The sequence below is a fragment of the Euprymna scolopes genome, unplaced genomic scaffold (genome assembly GCF_053919585.1).
Source record: "Euprymna scolopes isolate OS-2025 unplaced genomic scaffold, ASM5391958v1 sca12, whole genome shotgun sequence".
Classification (NCBI taxonomy): Eukaryota; Metazoa; Mollusca; class Cephalopoda; order Sepiida; family Sepiolidae; genus Euprymna; species Euprymna scolopes.
The window spans coordinates 288,054-308,653 of NW_027633125.1; the positions used below are offsets into that span (position 1 = coordinate 288,054).

General features: G+C 40.3%; 1 protein-coding gene and 1 pseudogene across 1 annotated transcript; both read right to left on the reverse strand.

Annotated features, from left to right (window-relative positions):
• Window positions 1-673: 673 nt before the first annotated feature.
• Window positions 674-811, reverse strand: LOC145273641 (U2 spliceosomal RNA; annotated as a pseudogene).
• Window positions 812-10,671: 9,860 nt separating this feature from the next.
• Window positions 10,672-13,176, reverse strand: LOC145273639 (protocadherin beta-3-like). Its single transcript, XM_080127083.1, has one exon. The coding sequence runs from the start codon at window positions 13,174-13,176 to the stop codon at window positions 10,672-10,674; it is 2,505 nt and encodes an 834-aa protein (XP_079983209.1).
• Between the last annotated feature and the right edge of the window lie 7,424 nt (window positions 13,177-20,600).

The window sequence follows — 20,600 nt, forward strand, 5'->3', positions numbered from 1 at the left end:
ATTGCCCGGGGTTGAATGAGGATCAACGAATGTTCTACACTTTCATACTTTTATTGTCATCGAAATCAGTGAAATTGCCAATTTATACATTCAAATTATTGCCTGCTTTAGTCGGGGACCCTTAGTGGTACATTGAGAGGAAGCTCGCATGATTCCCTACAATACCTTAGTTAAAAAAATGTTGTACTCTACATTGCACTGTGGAGAACCTGTTGTTGATTTTATGAAATTATTTTTGAATGACTTCAATTAAAGTTTCAAATGAAAAAAAAACAAAACAAGTATCATGGTTTAATTGTGCTTTAAATAGAAACTTTCATTTTGAACGCGCCTCTGTCTTTTCAAAGCATCTACTGTTAATTTTAGACACCTTACTACTTGCGCGGTGCCTTCACCACTATAAACAAATCATCTGTGTGGATTTCCGAACAACTTAGTTGTTGTAGCGGAACATCATACTTCGAAATCGACGGAGAGGGTCCATTATATATATATATATATATATATATACTCCTATAAATTCGTTTTTCTTTTGTGTGTATTGATATTCATATTAAAAAAAACCCTCTTTTCTATTAGTATTTATTTGCTTTCCCATCAAAGCAAAATGTGACACGAGGTCGTTTTTTAGGTGGGGTTAAACCAGCTCCCCGAAAAAGAGGCAAAAGGGGCACTTTGGTTGGGACCAAAAATAATAATTGTCCCAGTATAGAGGGTTTCCCCTCCATTGACTGGGACAAATTGCCTTGGATGCAACATCTGCAGAACAGATACTACACTTGATCTCGGCCTGAAGGCCAAGAACAAGGGTATTTATTTGCTCCCCCACTGAGCAAATTAGGCACAAGGCCAATTTTTTATGTGAAAAGTGAAGGGGAAATGGGGACCAACTCCCCGGTGAGTAGGGGAGCTGGATAGTGACAATTGGTATGAAGGGTTTCTCCTACATTGACCAAGGTTGCCCCAACATATGCTTGTAGTATCTGCCGGAACAGATACTACACTTTGATTTCGGCCCGAAAGCCAAGAACAACAGAAAAAAGGCAACCCTCTTTTCTATTTATTTAATATATTTATTTGCTTCCCCACCAAAGCAAATTAGGCACAAGGCCGTTTTTAATGTGGGGTAAAACCCAGCTCCCCTAAAAGTAGGCAAAAAGGGGGCACTCTGGTTACTAAAAATAATAATTATCCCAGTATAGAGGGTTTCCCCTCCATTGACTGATACAAATTATCTTAAGTGCAGCATCTGCAGAACAGATAATACACTTTGATCCCGGCCTGAAGGCCAAGAAGAACAGAAAAAATGAAAGCCTCTTTTCTATTTATTTAAATATTTATTTAGAAAGAAAAAATTACAAACTTCACGGAATTTTAAAATTAAAATTACATAAAATGTGCAACAACTCTTTTTAAATGTGGCATGAGGCCAAAAAGGGTGTGGGGGGAGAATGGGGGTCGGGGGTCGTCCACTTGGTCTATTCCCTATAACTAGTTGCAGTCACCACAATACCACATGCACTCAAGGGGTTGGATCTACTTAAAACCCCCGATGATATGAACAATATTTACAATGACTTTTTTTTTTTTTTTTTTTTTTTTAACAATGATTTATTTTATAATGAAACAATGAGGGTGATGCGTATGATATATGAGGGGTGAAATTGTGATGCGTATGATATATGCGGGTGATGGGCGGGGGTAATGAGAGCCTTAAAACACCCCAAAATAAAGAAAAATAACAGTAATAGAAAATAAATTAACCAAATAAAACGTTAAGCGATGAATGTGTTAATCAGGACACACCCTTACCTATTTAATTTTGAAATGCTTCCTGTTTTCCGGTATCAGCCGAAAACAAGGGAGCACTTCCTAAGAGGGAATGGGCACAACTACGGACAAAATAAAGGGGGGGGGAGGGGATATTCGGTGACCTCCAAGAAAAATACCATTGGGACAGGTTTGGACTAAAATAAATAAATCAGGACTGGGCTTCTTTGGAGGTATTCTAACACCTAAAATAAAGATTGGGGAGATGGAGCTCATTTATACCAACTAGCTAAGGGACTGATCCACTACGGGATTGTCTTAGTTTTGTCTGGGGATTGCTTATCCGGTCGGCGTGTGCCATGCCTAAGCAGGGAACACGTACTCAAGCCTGTTTCGTACGAACGCACATAAACTAGCGGTGTGAATCCACCTCCTACTAAACTGTGAGCGAGATAACCTCCTTCTATCGCATCTGATTTTGATTTTAAGTTGGTGTTTAAAATACAAAATCAGATCCCGATGAGAAGGCGGCTCCCCCCCACGCCCTATCTCTATGCGTGAAACCCACACTACCAGTCTAGCTACGGCCAAGGTCGCTAGGAACACCATTCGTTCCTCCCTAGGCCACAAGGGATCTACGTTATAGACTACGGATGCTGAATCCAGGATCGTCACCTGATCGGGGACGATGCGAGCCGTGACCTCACTGACATACTCCCAGAATTCACGGAGCTTGGAACAAGTATAAAAAGCATGTTCTACAGTTTCTAAGCTATCTTCCTCGCACCGTGGACAAAAAGGACTAAACGTACTACCAATTCTGAACAATATGTCATTGAGGGGTAAAGCGTTTCTAACCAATCGCCAGGTCAGGGAAAATTCGGAATTATTAAGGTATCCCCGGCCTGGCGCCCAATTCCATAGAGAGCGAACCTCCCCCTCCGACAGCTGCAGCCGCTCCCCAAGCGGGTCCGAAGCGGTCCCCACCACTAATCCCCGATATAATGCCCTTCTAGGCTGTGCAAGGTCTAAGGACCCTGGCATCGCTCTAAGCGCATTTCGGCATTCGTTGAGGAATCTTGACTGCCCTCTCGGCCTTCTTTGGCATTCAATTAAGTGATTGGGGATAAGGTTGGGAAAAGCCTCACCAACCGCGGGACCCCAATCACACTCCTCGATCAGAGTTCTACCCAGGAATGCCAACCTTTCGGCGTTTTTATGACTTGCCAGGTCAGGCATCCCCAGGCCCCCATCTTCAAGACGTTGAGTACAGACCTGTCTACGGACAAGCGGCCGTCGCTCATTCCACAACAGTGAGAAGAGCGCACGCGTTAAGGCCGCCATTCGGACCGCAGGCAGAGGAAGTACAGCCAATCGGTAAAGGATCAGCGGAAACACGTAAGTGGTGCATGCTTCCGCCCTGCCTTTAAGGGACAATCCCCTTCGAAGCCAAACCCTCACAGACGCTTCGACCTTGCTCTGTACTTCCGACCAGTTCTTATCTAGACACAGACCGGGTCCAAACCAAACACCCAGAATTCGGACCGGGCCATCCGTCCAGACAAATGCGCCAGGCAAAGCATTCGAGCCCCGCCAAGCGGCCAACCTCAGGCCAACGGATTTGCTGAGATTGACTACAGCCCCTGTAACTTTTTCATAACGCTTGAGAGCCTTAATCACCGTAATAATATCTACCACGCTCGAAACAAATACGGTGACATCATCGGCAAACGCGGAAACCCTGGCTCGCGCACCACCAGGAAGAGCAATTCCGCACAGGGCCGGTCCAGCCACCCTAGTCCTCACGTTCCTAAGGAATGGTTCCAGCGCGAGGACATACAGCAAGGGCGACAGCGGACACCCCTGTCGCACCGACCGAGAAACCGCGAACGGCGCCGACCGCACCCCGTTAACCTGCACAACTGCCGTCGGACGAGCATACAAAATGGAAATCCATCTGCAGAAGCCGGACCCAAAGCCGGCGGTCTCTAAAACAGCCATCAGGAAACGATGATCCACCCTATCGAACGCCTTGGACTGATCTAAATTGATCAGCGCGGCTTCAGTGTCGTCTTCTAGGTTTTCTAGGACTGTACGAATCAAATGCAAATTGTTTTGAATTGATCTCCCCTTCACAGCATAAGTCTGATCCGGTTCGATCAAGTCAGTGATAACGACCTGCAAACGATTCGCCAGCACTCGGGCCAGGATTTTAATATCCGTGTTCAACAACGTGATGGGCCTAAAATCATCCAACCCCCCAACATGTGTGTCCTTCTTCTTCAGAAGTGTGACCACGCCTTTGGTAACCTGACTCGGGATAGATCCCGTGTCAAACCAGTGGTTAAACACACCCGTCAGAATCGGGACAAACATGTGCGACATCCTCAAGTATAGCTCGTAGGGCAGTCCATCGAGTCCTGGTGATCTATTATAGGCGACCTGCTTCATAGCAGCTACGACCTCACACTCTGCAACCCGACCATCGCAACTAGCCGCTCGGGCCGCCTCCAGGCGGGGCGAGCCAGCCAAATAGTTACCAAACTCCTGGACGCGGAGCCTGGACAGCTGTGCAAAACGATCTTCAAAGTGCACCCGAAACCGCTCGCAAATCCCCCGAGCCGACACTAAGGAGTGCCCTTCCGGGCTCTGAATCTTACGAATGTAATTATCCGATTTGCGCCCGAGCGAACGGACACGTTCAGATCTATCCACATTCACAGCTTCGTTGGGCATCTTTTTAATTCTAGCCCTAACTACCTGGCCCTGATATCGTTCGCTAGCCAAACGACTCAGGTCCGCCTTAGCTAGGCCTATTTCTAGGGAATCCCCCCCTGCCACCGCCCGGGATAGTCTATCCTCTAGACGCTTCTCTGCCTTGGCCCTATCTAGCGCGAGGCGTTGGCCATATTTGACAGAGAAGTCTCTAATGCTAGATTTGGCGTTTACCCACCACTTATTCCCGGTAACCGCCCCCACTAATCCCTTCTGAATGTGTTTAGTTAGCCTTTCCCGGAAGTCATCTATCTCCAGTAGGGAGGTATTTAACTTCCAGTACCCAGCTAACTTGGGGTTACTATCTAAATCTAATCTGGCCACAAGTAGTTTGTGGTCAGAGTGGCCTAACCAGTGGAACGTGGGACAAGATATGTATTCTATGTTGCCTCTTCTAACTAACAACCGATCCAAGTAAGTACTTGAAACGGAAGGCCTGCTAGAGAGCCACGTCCACATCTCCCGCCCCGGATGATCCACCCGATACCTGTCTACCAGATCGCATCTAGCCATCAGGTCCAACAGACTGGTTTCACACCCATCCGTCCCTCTAGTCCCACCCACCTTATCTACCCTGGGATCAAGGATGGCATTCCAATCACCCACTAGAACTAACCGTTCCGAACCCCCGAGAAACACCTCCAACCGCCGGAAAAAGGAAACCCGCTCCCGTACGCAATTGGGCGCATAAACCACGACGACTCGAAACGCTCTATTTGCCACGGCAACATCGGCCACGATCAGTCTACCATCAGTATCCGCGTGAACAACGCTAACCGTTGCAGAAAGGGTGCGCCTAACTAACAAAGAAACCCCCCTACTTTGACTATCACCGTATGTTGAAAAGACATCATAATGCCCCTCCAGCACCCGATGATCGTCAACGGAATTGAAGTGAGTCTCTTGTAACGTAGCCACATCTATATTCATGGACATGAGGTCCCTCAGTACCCTAACGGCTTTGCTTCGGCACCTCATGCCCCTTACGTTCAAACTACACAGGCTCAAGGACGTGGCCATTGTGCCTAGATATCCGCAACCACCGGCCTAAAGTCTTTTGGTCCAAGGGTGCCGCAGGATTGGGCGAGGTTGCCCGAAAGCAACTCGGACGTTACTCGTCCATCTCGCGCAATACCTCCGACATCCAGGGGAAAGGTTAATTTCAGGGCCCTATAAAAACAAGGGTGGACGTAAATAGGGACCCTCCCTTCGCACCTAGATGCCAGCTGTTTGAGGGAGTCGTGCTCCTCTTCCACCAACTTTAAATTCGGAATCGCCCCCTTCGCTTCCTCGATCATGTTCCACATGGCCTTCGTGCGTCCAGTTCTTGTTTGACGCACAAAGGTCATGACTAAGGGGGCGCCTGGAAAGTTTTTGGGATTGGAAACCTTTTTCCCATCAATGTTCCTTATCTCCCTCAGCGGCTTTATTAGGCCCCTATGACGCTGAGTTATGTATGTGTCAGCGTGCAAGGGGTCTACATCGCAGATCCGGTCTCCAGGAAGGTAGGGGAGCTTTCTCGTTTTTTCTCTCCTTACCGGAGATGCAGATTTGGCTCTTCTGTTGTTGTTGTTTTGCATCTCTGGCCTTTCTCGTGATAGTGACCGAGCACCGGTTGGAGGGGTATCAAATAGGGATGGGGATTTTGGTTCAGCCGAAGGGGTTTGGGTGGGGGTTTTGGGTGGCTGAACCGTAGAGACAGTATTCTCTACGTTCATAGGGGACGGGGAACGGGACCCAGCCTCCTTATTCTTTCGAGCCTTTTTCTTTATTTCTTTTGTCGGCACTTGGCCCTCTGCCACAGTAGCCGGTTTTTCTCCTTGCTCCCCTTCTGAGTCGGACGAGGAGACCGGATGGTTTCTCTTTTGGCCGCTGGCGACTTCCTTGGTGGTGACTTTGGTGGTGGTGACGTTGGTGGAAGAACTCGTGGACGACCCTGTGGGAGCTGACCGACCTTGTACTTCAGGGGGCTGCTCTCTTGTGGAGGGGGTCTTCGTGATCTTCCCATTTCTCTTCTTGACCACTGTGCTCCAGCCTTCTGATGTTGTTTCTGTGCCCCCTCCGGCTGGCTTCTCAGGGGCTGCTGGTGCCACACCCTTCTGTTGTTCCGCAGCTGGTTTTGGGGGGACTCTCTTAGGGCAATCTCTTGCCATATGGCCTACTTGTTGGCAATGCCAACAGTGCGGTCTTCGCCCCTCGACGATGACGCTCATGGTCCAGACGTCACTTCTGAGCAGGGCTGGTATACTCTGAAAGCCCTCCCGGTCACAGCGCATTTTTACTGTGTAGTCCCCTACCATAAGGCTACGGGGGCCACGGGCCGGGAGGACAGCTTCGACGTCCCCATACTGGCTCATAATTGCGCCTATCTGCACAGAGTCCAGAAACCAGGGGACGCCTAAAATATTTACTGTTGTTTGACTCCTGCTCAGATACACTGGCTTGAACCGTATCTCTCTCCACTTCCAGTCACATTTTGAGAGTTTTATTGCGTCATCGACGGTCGGCAGCAGCAGATGCCACATGGCATAACTGCGACGACAAATGTACGTCGCAGGTATTTGGAGATCCCCCAGCATCTCCGCCATGATGTCTTTAGAGACTCCTGCCAGAGTTTTCTTTTTCCAGTCAGTGGTGACTAATGAAATTATTCTCGTGGATAGTCTTTCCACGACACCTGGCAGGGGTTTGATGATATTACCGTCAGTATACTCCTTATATTTGGAGATGAACAGCTGACGGTATTCCTCAGGAGTAAGCTGGGACTGGGGTCCCCACACCTTCTCTGCTGCCGAGGGCGTTGGTGTTACTATTGCTGGAGAAATTGGAGGGGGCGGCGTTCTCTGCCCCGGCGGGATTGTTGAACACGTAGATATTGTTGCCTGCGTGCTGGTTCCTGGCAGTGAGGGCCAATCTGCTGGGCTTTCCGCCGGGGACGATGGTATTGTTACTGGTATGGCACCAACTGCCCCACTTTTTTGGTCCGTTCGAACAGCCCCCTTCTTCTTCTTGGGACGGGATGCTCTCGCTTCTCCTGGTCTTCCTTCTACACTCCCTTCTTGGCCGCTCTCGTCGCTGCTACACTGGAGATCCTGGCCCACTGTCCCGTTCAACTGGGAGTCGTAAAGCGAGAGCATATTAATGGCCTCCTCCCGGTCGTCCGGCACGTCGCTTGTAAACGCCTGATCCAGCCCGGTGGTTCTCAATGTGGAGAAATCAGCAGAGGTGGAAGGTCTTAATCCCGTCCCTAGGAGTTCTGTCCTCCTATGGGCGGGAGGGCTAACAGTTAAAGCCCTCTTCCTCTGCCGATCCCACCGAGCTGGATCACCTCTCGCAGCTGGCCTATGCCTACCACTGCCGGGGACAGCAGTGTCATCAATAGTCCAGGAGCCGCCGCCTAGTGCAACGGACTCCTCTACAGTGATGGTGCGGGGGACAGCACCAACTGCACCTCTACGTCTATCTACCGGGCCTGAACCGGCGGGCGTGTCAGGGACACGCCCACCAGAACCCGGGCTAGGCAAAGAAGCGGAGCCCGGACCGCGTGGTGGAACCTTTTCTGGGCCTGATCCGGCCCCCAGATTGGGCCGAAGCCCCCTCTGGGAACTGGACCCCGGGCTAGGCATTTGTGCCCTGGAGCCCGGACCAGCTACCCTCCCCCTCTGCGTCTTCTCCCTGGCTCAGACCCGCCGATTTGGCCTGGCTGAGGATTATGTTGGATGTGACTCCGAACCACCTCAGACGCAGACCGGCCAGCTATTTAAGTCGAGCCCGGGGAGAGAGACAAACCTGGAAAAAATAGAAACAACAGTTAATGGCCTCAACAGGAGGCGAAAAAACAATAAAAACAAAGCTTTAACCAGCCCAAGAGGGGCTGGTAGCTGGTCTTTGGATGTCGGGGACAGCCAAAGGTAAATAGAAAAGACAGGAGAACTCTCTTTTCTATTTATTTAGAAAGAAAATATAATTTTCTTATATGTGTCATGGAATTGCATTCACTAGCAAAAGATCTAGCTAATTTGCATATTCTTTTAAACATTCATTTTAATTAATTCCTTATTAGTTTTTCCGGTTTTCTAATGGGATTGGGATAATCATCTTTAGTGAACTATTACGTGTAATTATATTCATGCAGATATTCTACATGATTTATACTTGCATAATATTTGCGCAAAAAGTTTATAGTAAACACAAAATTGTTCCCATATATATTTATGTATATGTATATATTTTTGTTTACCAAATTTTGCCTACCAAACTCTTCCTAGAGTTTTTGGTTTACAGACATGAAACTTCATATATAAGGTATTTGAATCCATGCAAAACTTTATATTTTGGTTTTAGCCCGGAAAAATCGGTGCAAAAGAGTGAAAATTAAAAAAAATGAAATTTGCCAGGTGAAGGTCGAACGCTGACATTACGAATACATAACGTAGTAGCTATTAGTTCATGTTTTAATTTTTAGCCTTGCAGTAAACATGTTTTCATGGCCAAGTCGTTGATGGCAGAGGCAAAATAAATTGTGAGCTGAACATTTTGATTTCGATTCTCGGTGGTAGCGCATGAGTCTTTTTTTTAATACTTTTTAAATCATTACTATATATTGCATCCCATCTATCTATTTATCTATCTATCTATCTATAAAAGTGAAAATGTCTGTCTGTCTGTTCTGTATGGTAGTTAAGGAAGACTAATATACAGAAAGGCATTACTTTACATATTCATACTTTTTAATATATACATATGCACATAACCTTATGAACAGTACATAGGGCCCGAGCAAAGCCGGGCGGAATTGCTAGTATATATATATATATATATATATATATATATATATATATATATATATATATAAAAGTGAAAGTGTCTGCCTGTCTGTCTGTCTGTGTACATTTCCCTACACAATAACTCTGTCAACTTTCAGTCTACAGACTCGAAATTTAATATACAGGGTATTGAGTTTTGAGAAAATCTTTCCAATCCGTTACCAGCTAGAAATTTGGCTGTTAAGGGGTCAAAGTTTAACGATTTGACCTTTGAGAACTCTACCAAACTCCTTTGCCAATTTCGGGTTTAAACACTTAAAATTTTAAATATAGGTTCCTTGACATGGATCTAACTTAATAACTTGATTTGAGCTCCAAACAATAAATGTTAAGGGTTTATAATAGGGGTCAAAGTTAAAAAAAAATGCCATCTGCGGTCTCTACCAAATCACTAAAGACAATTTCTGGTCTAAACATTTGAAATTTTACATAAAAGTTATTCAGAGATAGGGCAAGTATTTTAATCGGTTTGGGTCGAAAATTTGAGCTACAAATATATAAATCTATGTACGTATGTTCGCATGTCTACCTAAAACTTTCGACAGAGGCGACGGATTTTCACAAGTTCAGTATCGTTTTGAAGCTGGACCCTTCAGACGACAAATACCGAAAAATTGGCTAAAAACATTAATTTCTTCACCCTCAACTGGGCACTTTTCTACAGGGAGGAGTCGTTTTTTTTTTTGCCGATATTTTCGAAAGCCATCCCATCTTTTCGATTGTCTAGCCTTAATTTAAATCTACGTCGCTTCCGGTTTGGCAGTGGTCGTAACAGCAAAGACGTCATGCTTTTCTTCACGTTCTTTCCCTCCTTTGCAGTACGGGTTCGAGCCTGCCTTCCCACTACCACTTTATATATAACTAGCCATGGTCCAAATTATGGAGCAGAAAAAAAACTTGTCAAGATGGCCTAATGGTTATCGTACTTGACTTACTGTCTTTAGGTTTGGGCTTCGATCTCAGCTCGAGTATTTTATTTTTACTTACAAGAAGTGAAGTATAAAAAAAACATAATATTCGCATGCACATGTCTCAGTTTCTTTCCGTTTTTTTTTTAATTAAAGTTTTTAAAAGAAATTTAATGTTATGTTTAATAGAAGGTAATGCCTCGTACATCTTCTAGCACACCATAAAAATTCTAATTTTCTTAGGTTGAAAAAGTTATAAACACAATTTGATAATGAATGTTTCATATTTATAGTAGAATTTTTAAATAGCATCAGATAGTGTATGATGCTAAACACGTTCTTTTCAAAGGCTGGTAATATTGTCACGTTAAAACTATATAATCTTCAACAAATCATAAAGTTAAATTGGTACTTACTTGATAAATAACGTCAGTTGCTGTCTGTAACTTCATCACCAAAGTTGACGTCTTTGGTCCACAGCACTGCTCTCTTTCGCCACTGTGAGCACTCCTCCTCGATCCTAACCTGCGTGCATTTCCCATGAATTCCTTATCTGTCATTATCGTCACCGAACCGTCCCCCCAGGAGCTCCCTGGACACGAATGACACACCAAATGACCTTGGTCAGTTACAACCGCGTCTGCCATATTCAGTTCTCTTTCCATATTTGGCGCTGAATGCCTCCGTTGATTGTTGAATCTGATGATACACACGGAGACAGTCGAGGTCAAGATAACTGATACTGCCACCGCTACCAAAACAAAAAGGATCAGGAAGTATATGTGTATCCTGTCGTCGGGTTCTATGATCTCGTGAATCTTTTTCGGTGCATCGAACGTTTTGTTGCTAACAGTCAGGATTACAGAGATCATTGTTTTCGTCGAAAGCGGTGGGTTACCACTGTCTCTGACGAGTAGCTGCAAATCGTAAAAGCCTGCGTCCTGTTGGGTCGCCACCCGACTGAAATATAAAACCCCTGTGTATTGATTTATCGCAAACAGCTGTTTATCATTGCCGGCGACGATTTCAAATTTAAGAAACGCGTTTTCTCGACTGTCGCTATCGACGGCTGTGAGTCGAGTAATGTTGTTTGTGGTTCGTTGTGGGTAGCGGACTTCGATAGTGAACGGGTTTACCTTAGGGTAGGTGAAATATGGTGTGTTGTCGTTTTCATCCAAGACATCGACGACAACACGGACAGAACTATTTAATGAGGGTATACCACTGTCTTTTGCGACCACCTTGAATTCAAAGCTGTTTTTAAATTCGTGGTCAAGCGAGCTGATTGTCATCATTGTTCCTGTATTTGAGATTTCAAACGGTAAAAGTTCTTCATCTGGTGACTGCAAGAAGAATGTTACGATACCGCCAGGTCCTGTGTCAGGATCTGTAACGTTGATGACCCCAAGGAAACTTTTAGGGTCTTGATTTTCCTTAATTTTAAATTTATATTCCTTTTTGGAAAATTTGGGTTTGGCATCGTTAACATCAAGTACTTTGATTAATAATTTTCTCGTAGCATAAAGAGGTGGGTTTCCTCGATCTTCGCATTTTATCTCAAGTTCGTGATGATCTTGCGTTTCTCTGTCCACTTTTTCCTTAATGACGACCTTGTATTTCTTTGGACCGAGGCTAATCAACTGGAAGCGTTCGTGGCTAAGATCACATGTTACTTCTCCGTTGGGTCCTGTGTCCTTGTCGGTGACCCTCAGGTAAGCAATGAAACTGCCGACTTCAGTGTCTTCTGAGATTACAGCTGTGTCATCTGCAGAGGCTGACACAAAGTTCACATCAATCGTCGGTTTGTTGTTTTTTTCGCTGACCACATTCACTAGAACCACAGCTATCGCACTAAGTGGTGGGTCACCTCCGTCTCTGGCTTCGATATACAACTTATAGGTCAACGCTTGACCTTGAGGGAATTTTTTTTCTAAGAATATTTCTCCGGTCATTTCGTTAAGCTTAAAATTGGATTTAGCCATTTCTGTTGTTTGCGGACTAAAATGGAATGATATACCTTTTGTTTGCCCTGAATCTGAATCATTGGCTGACAACACCACAATAGGATGATGACCATCTTCATCTTTCCTTTCACTATTAATTGAAATATTATAAACACTTTGCGTAAATACCGGCGCATTATCATTAACATCTCGTACTGATACTTTAACGTCCAGAATGCTCTGCTTGGGTGGCGTTCCTCCATCTTTTGCTATCACCTCCAGGACATACCAATCTTTAGTCTCTCGGTCGAGTTTCCCTTCGAGAGACACTGCAAGCTCAGCTGTTCCATCAACACGTTTTGACACGGACAGTGCAAATGGCTCGTCGCGCTTTTTTTTCATTTGATACGTAATGTGTGAGTTTAATAAACTCACGTCTTTGTCTACAGCGTTCGGGATCGCTATTTTTGTCCCACTTGCAACATCTTCCGAAAACTCGATGTGTACCTGTTTCTTGGGAAACAAGGGTTGATGGTCGTTTACGTCCTGGACTATGATTTTCACTTCGAGTATTTCGATGAACGTCTCTGCCCAGTGCACTGCCACATCCATCGCTATCAGACAGACAGAGTTCCGCGTGCACAGATTTTCGGCATCAAGCATCTTCGCCGTGTATAACTTCCCCGTTTTCTCTGACACCCGGAAAAGACGAGGCTGATCAGTCAGACTTTGTTTTAACTGATTGAATTTCATCAGGCTTCCGTTTCGACCAGGTACTGCCCCCCTTAGATCTGAGTCTGCTGAAATGTCCCCTAGGTAGGTGCCGGGACTCTTACCTTCTTCCACGTAATAGGTGAGACTTGCGCACAGAATCAAGTTGATGGGAGAGAAGATGAAGAGAGGAATAATTGGGAAGCGGAAGTGTAGAGACAAGTGTGGAGCAAGTTCCAGCATTTTGACGTATCAGGCATTGGTTGTCAAGATTGTGATGCATCAATCGTTGTGTTGATCTGAAATTCAACAGAAAACAAATTGTTAATCCATGTATTATTATTATTAGTAGTAGTAGTATTATTATTAGTAGTAGTAGTATTGTTATTATTATTATTATTAGTAGTAGTATTAGTATTATCATCATTATTATTATTAGTAGTAGTAGTATTATTATTAATAGTAGTAGTATTAGTATTATTATTATTATTATTATTATTATTATTATTATTATTGTTATTATTATTATTATTGTTATTATTATTAATATTATTATTATTGTTGTTGTTGTTATTATTATCATCATCAACATCATCATCATCATCGATATATTAATACGATAGCGAGTGTGTTCTTTTGTGTGTCACGCTTACATCCGGGTCGTTTAATTGTTATGTTCTATTTCTTGTGATAAATAATTTTAACAAGAATTCTTCATAAGTTTTTGTTTCGGTTTCGACTATAAATTATGTCACTTAAATCATTTATTTTTTTTATAAATAATTTTATCAAGAATTCTTTATAAGATTTGGTTTCGGTTTCGATTATGACTGCAGGAACTCAAGTTATATATATATATATATATATATATATATATATATATATATATATATATATATATATATATATATATATATATATTTCATAAGTTTTTATTTCAGTTTTGATTCAAGCTAATGCACTCAAGTCATATTGATATATATTTTTTATTTTTTTAATCGCAACTTTATAATGTATAAAAATCGATAGAACATTAACTCTATAATAATATATACAAAATCTGCAATAATTAAAATATCATATTTAAACGTACTTTACGACCAGGCTTTACTGGGCGTTCGTGCTAGCTTAGATAAATGCTTTTGCAGTTTTAACAAAAAAGCTACAATAATGTCAGAGCGTCTCCATTTACGCTGAACATCTACAGAATGCCAACATCAATATATTACATATGAATGAGTCAACTGTGGAATTTCCACAGGTCCCGCTAGTTATTATTATTGTTATTATTGTTATTATTATTATTATTGCTGTTATTATTATTATTATTATTATTATTATTATTATTATTATTATTATTATTATTATTGTTAACATTATTATTATTATCATTATTATTATTATTATTATTATTATTATTATTATTATTATTATTATTATTATTATACATAATTGTTACCATTATCTGTTATAATTATTAGATTAATAGCAGGACGCCTAGTGTTCCCCGATCGTAAAATAAGCTTAAAAATTATAATTTAATTCATTCAGATTCGTATTTATGATTATTAGAACCAATTCTCAATTGATTATTATATTATACCCGATATATAGCAGTGATTTTATAAGTTAAAAAATATGACTTTGGTGCCGAAACATTTAGCGCTCCATCCTTAGTTGTTACTGTTTGAGCTATCTTCAGATAGATAAGAAATAATTAAACATGAACCGCCTTTAACATATAAATGTATATTGCGTATGCGTACAAGAGCACTTTACGTCTGCCAAGTTTCAATATTTTTCAATTTTGATCCTTCAGCAACTATTTTTACCGCCTAAAACCCCAGAAAAGAACGGTCTAGAAAAAATGCAGTCATTTGATCTGTTTTGCATCGCTTTGGAACGTTGCATCTCAGGTGAGATGCACTTTGGAAAAAATAGAGACAGACAGACGCACAGACATAGCAAGTTTTATAAATTAGATTATTAATTACTGGTGAAGCAATGTGAAAATTCCAAGGTGTTTTTTTACATCAACCTGTATAGTTTATTGTTAATATGAATATTTCTTTTTTAAAATAAGAAATGTTTGTCAATAAAATTACTCTTTCTTCTTCCATAAAAATATTTGCCACTGTCAGCTAAATAACTGGTCAACAAATTCCAGGTTAAAAAAAGACATAGCATATAAGACCTGCTTCTGTGTAAGAAAAATATTCTGATATTAAATCTGACCTTTATTTCTTTAAATAAGACATTTTTTATTACTATTGGTTATGAATTAAAGCGCACACAATTGTCAGTCGAATCAAGTAAAGATTAGATACCCCAGTAGCAGACGACAAAGATAAGCGCACATTTCAAGTGACACCGGTTGTTCGACCTTGACATTGCCGTTGGTTGTTTGTAAACACGTCAAATAGCAGACATGTCCGAATGTTCGCGAGCAAGATTTTTTTAAAATATATTTACAAAACTTTTCAAGATTTAAAAGGAAAAATATATATTTACAAAACATTTTCTTTAATATTAAATATTTACAAAACTTTTAAGGATTAAAAAAAAAAAATTCTATTTACGCAAAACGTCTTAATGTAGTAATAAAACGAACGCATTAAAACAAAACATATTTAAATAAATGAGTGTCTTTATGGGTGAGTTCTTTTTCTTTATAGTTATAGAACTTTTTAATAAAACTATTTATAATAATAATAATAATAATAATAATAATAATATAAATAAATGGTCAATTTTTACGACGTGCCCCAGCCTCAGCATATTATAAACACTCCATCCTCTTCATGTTAAGAACGGCTTTCGGAATAATACCCCAACCTCAAAAGGAGGTCGGGAGGTGTTTATTCCGAAAGCCGTTCTTAACATGGGGTAGTTGGGGGTGTTTATACTACGCTGGGGCAGGTTGGAAAATAATACCAAATAAATAAATAAACGGACGTTATAACTGAGAATTTCGGATGATGTCCATTAAAAAATACACAATTAAAAAAAAAATTAAATAAAATTATCATAACCAAACGTTTTAGTGGCAGAAACAAATATAAAATAACTGACTTAGTCGGATTTTTGCGACTAAGATTAATTTTTATGTACAGTGTGTGTGTGTGTGTGTGTGTGTGTGTGTGTGTGTGTGTGTGTGTGTGTGTGTGTTTATCTTTCTTTGTGCGTTTTTAATACAATCCAATATTTATTTAAAGTGCGATGTATGTAGGTGGTCAGTGAAGGAAGAAATCCTTCTAGACCGAGGCAATTTTTATGCATAATAAAATCACAAGTATAAACAATCGAGATTTTAAAAAATATATTTTATTCACATGTCTTTTATAACTTTTATTTTTATAAAGATGAAGTGTAGTATCACAAGATACAAATCTTTTTATAATTTTCATTTTTATTTAAAAAACCTCCCCAAAAACCCCCCCAAAAAACTTGTTAATTGTTTACTTCCCCATAAAGACAAATTAATGCAAGTAAGTTTAGCGTCCGAAAATTTCAGTTTCTAATGTTGTGTAATTAATATATTTTATTCTTTTTATTTTTTTATTTTTGTTATAATAATTATTATTATTAGTTTTATTAAAGTTCTGTAAATATATTAAAAAACGCACTCAGAAAGACACCCATTTATTTTAATATATTTTGTTAAATTTCCGTTCGTTTTGTTACTTACACAAAACTCTTTGTGTAAATAGAAAAAAAAGTTTTTTTAATCCTTAAAAGTTTTGTAAATATTTAATATTAAAGAAAATGTTTTGTAAATATATATTTTTTCTTTTAAATCGTAAAAAGTTTTCGCGAACATTCGGGCATGTTTGCTATTTGACGTGTTTTCAAACAACCAATGGCAATGTCAAGGTCGAACAACCGGTGTCACTTGAAATGTGTGCCTATCTTTGTCTTCTGCTAATGGAGTATCTAATCTTTACTTGGTCTGGTCAGTCTAAACAACATTTGTCGTCTTACCCTTCTTGTGTGTGTGTGTGTTTTTTTTTTAATTACATTTTAACCCCAAACAAGGCACATTGCCACTTTGATGTAGGGGGCTACTATCAGGAACCCAAGTTACAGGGTTAATATGTAGGTAGTTTAGCAGCAAGATGTCTGTTCACATTACACTTGAACTTCTGCATGTCAGTAAAGTTGGGGAAGCAGGAATCCGGAAGAGAATTCCAAAGTCCTGCAGTTATGGGGAAGAAACTATTAGAGTAGAAGGTTTTCTTACATCTAGGGATCTCAACTGTGTAGGGGTGGGACTTTGCTGTTTGTCGGGTTTGTCAGGGGTATTTTTGTCGAGGGGATACAATGGTTTGTTGTTTGTCAGAGCATCCACCATTGAAATACTTGTAAAACAAGCAAAGGGATGCAACATTTCGTCGATGGGACAGGGGCTGAAGCTTAGATGACAGTTTGGGATCTATTAGGTTGGCGACTCTTTTGGACCCTGTCCAGGAGCGAGAGACTAGTAGCAGATGCACCCGCAGAAATGTGACAACAGTACTCCATACATGGCTTTGTAGAGGTACACGATACTTTCAGGCGTAGGTAACTTTCTAGCATGGTATAGAGAGCCCACCTTTTTTGCAGCAGCCTTGGTCTCGATGTATCTATTCCAACTCATGTTTCCTGTGAACGTTAAGCCAAGGAGCTTGAACGAAGTGCTCTCAGGTAAAGTATCTCTAGCCATAGCTATCGGTGCTTGGTAGGGTTTCATGTAATCATTAAAGAAAACGAGCTTTGTCTTGGCACAGTTGAATGTTTGAGTGTCATCCTCCCTTTTTTTTTTCCAGCTGCAGTCTGCCAATATGCTAAGGTTCCATTTTTCTTTAAAACGTTTCTCCATCATCGAAATATGATGATGGGATCTCTCAGCATGTTCATCGCTCACATCACTGAGATTCTTTGCAAAACGCTCGAAAGTGACAATTTAAAAAACAAAAAACAAAAAAAAAAAAACGGCCTAATTCGACAATGTATTCAATGTCAATATTTTAAGACTTTTCAACTTAGATATTTAGAAATAATCTGCATCATTTTGTAACGTCGCCGTTACTTTTTTTTACTGTGTCGTTACACTTCAAACCTCTCGAACCCACACGCTGTCTGGTACCACCGCAAAGGAAAAACAAATGCATTTCTTCATGGTTCCTCCAAAACAACGCACTACATTATGTTTTTTTTTTATTGTGTTTTCACCCTAAACAAAGCACGATGTCACTTTGATGTAGGGGGTTACTATCTGGAACCTAATTGCAGAGATACTATGAAGGGAGTTGAGCAGCAAGATGTCTGTTTACATTACACTTGAACTTCTGCATGTCAGTACAGTCGGGGAAGCAGAAACCCAGAAAGGGTTTCCAAAGTCTAGCAATTCTGCGGAAGAAACAATTAAAGTAGAAGTCTTTCTGGCATTTGAGGATGTCTACTGTGTAGGGATGGGGGTTTTCTGCTTGTTGGGTTTGTCGGGGGAGGGGGAATTTACGTCGAGGATGTACAGGGGTTTGTAGTTCATCGGAGTATATCCAATTAAGGTACTTGTAAAACAAGCAGAGGGATGCAACATTTCGTCAGTGGGAGAGAGGCTGAAGCCTAGCTGACAGTTCGGGATCTATTAGGTTGGCGACTCTCTTCTGAACCCTGTCCATTATTTTTTTCACATCCTTTCGCACACATATGTACTTTTTAAAAGTTTCTGTCTCCCCACCATCTGATGCTTTTTCACCCTCGAATGTACACACCCATCTTTATTGGAACACTTTACTTCTCTCTCGACCACGTGGAGTATTTTTTCTCTTTTTTTCTTGTGATGCAAGTTCGCGCACACTTGTCAATTTGCATACATGCTTTAACGGATGCTGCTGCTGCTAATACTTTCGTCAACCAATTATCCTTTCACTCCTGTTGGTATTTTCACACGCGCCCATACGCGCTGTCATAATTTAAGTAAACCTGGATCCGATACGATTCATTCTTTTTCCTGTATTGATGTAACCTTACATTGTGAAAGGGTCACATTGTGCGGATATTTTTTTTACTTAGCGGTCACCGCTTATCAAGGCCAAAGGAACACTCGAGGATACGAGTTAATGAGTATCAGGAAGACGGCGAAACAACACTGTTATGATCAGTAATGGCGGAACTTGAGTAGGGTTTAATTATTTAAGAAGACGGCTCAACAAGAAGTTATTTGCATTAGACTTGAAAACGACTGTTATAGTCAGCTGGTAAGCAACCTCACGGTTTTGTGTTCTTCAGACGGACAGTTCTATGTAAGAAAAATTTGCTCATGGAATTTTAATTTACTTTTAGCCACTGATAGAGTATAAGGGAAAATGTTGCCAGTTGCTGTAGTTAGACGAGTTTATGTTGCGAATGTCGTGCATAGTGGAGGGCATAGATTGAAGCTCAGTCGGGCACATGCTATGAAAATAACGATATAACAACTACTCACTAAAATTCAAACCATTTTCCAGCGTTATGCGTTACTTTACAGTAGAAAATAAAAAAAATATTCTGGAAAACATTTTTGAAAATAAAAACGCAACTTTCAATATCCGTCAAAATTTGAAAAAAAAATATCTCGGATTGGCAAAAAAAAAAAAAAAGACGAAAATGTGGAATAGAAACGCACGTATTCGAAAATCATTTTGAAAGTACAAAAAATGTAATTTAATATCTGCACAAATATCAAACATTTACATAACTAAAAGAAAATAAAAGATAAATGAATATTTAAAAAACAATTTAAAAAATAAACTAGAATATTCATCAGGTTACTTTTTTGTGAAAACAAAGTGAATGTAATAAAAAAAATGACTCTATTTATACCTATACAAAGATATGTATACGTATGCAAGCATATGACTTTATATGTATACGTTTGTGCATGCAGATATAACTTATATACGCTTTAAAAAGTCATGCTTATTCTAAAAATACATTTATCTATATATGTTTTTAAACAAACATACGTATATATAATGTATAATATATACAATATAAACATAAATATATAATGTATATATTACATATAATGTACATATATGCATATAATATACTTATGTGAATATATATATGCGTACAGATATGCATAATGTATGTAGATATATATGTGTGTATATATATGCATATATATATGTGTATATAAATATTTCTGTATATATGTATATACATGTGCAGATACATGTATATATATATGCGTGTGTGTGTGTGTATATATACGTAAGTATATATATATATGTAATATATATACGTACGCACACGCACACACACACACACACACACATATATATATATATATATATATATATATATATATATATATATATATATATATATATATATATAAAATTCCCTCTGCTTCACTTTCCTGTTATCAAGTAAGATCTTTGACTTGCAGTTTCATCAAATACTTTTGTATGCAAAATCCGATCCCGCATTTTGCTAATTCCTACTCTCTGATGAGAAGGAAAGTATTTCTTCGAAACTCCACGGATTAAGGACTATCCACTTATCTAGTGTTTCCTTTTCAGATTAAATATGTTTTTAACTCTTTTTCAATGTGTTTTTAACATGTTTTATTAACTGTTTGCTCCTATATATATATATATATATATATATATATATATATATATATATATATATATATATAT

What these genes read in the sequence shown, in the direction of transcription:
- LOC145273639 (XM_080127083.1), bottom strand. Translation starts at nt 13,176, where the DNA reads ATGCTGGAACTTGCTCCACACTTGTCTCTACACTTCCGCTTCCCAATT.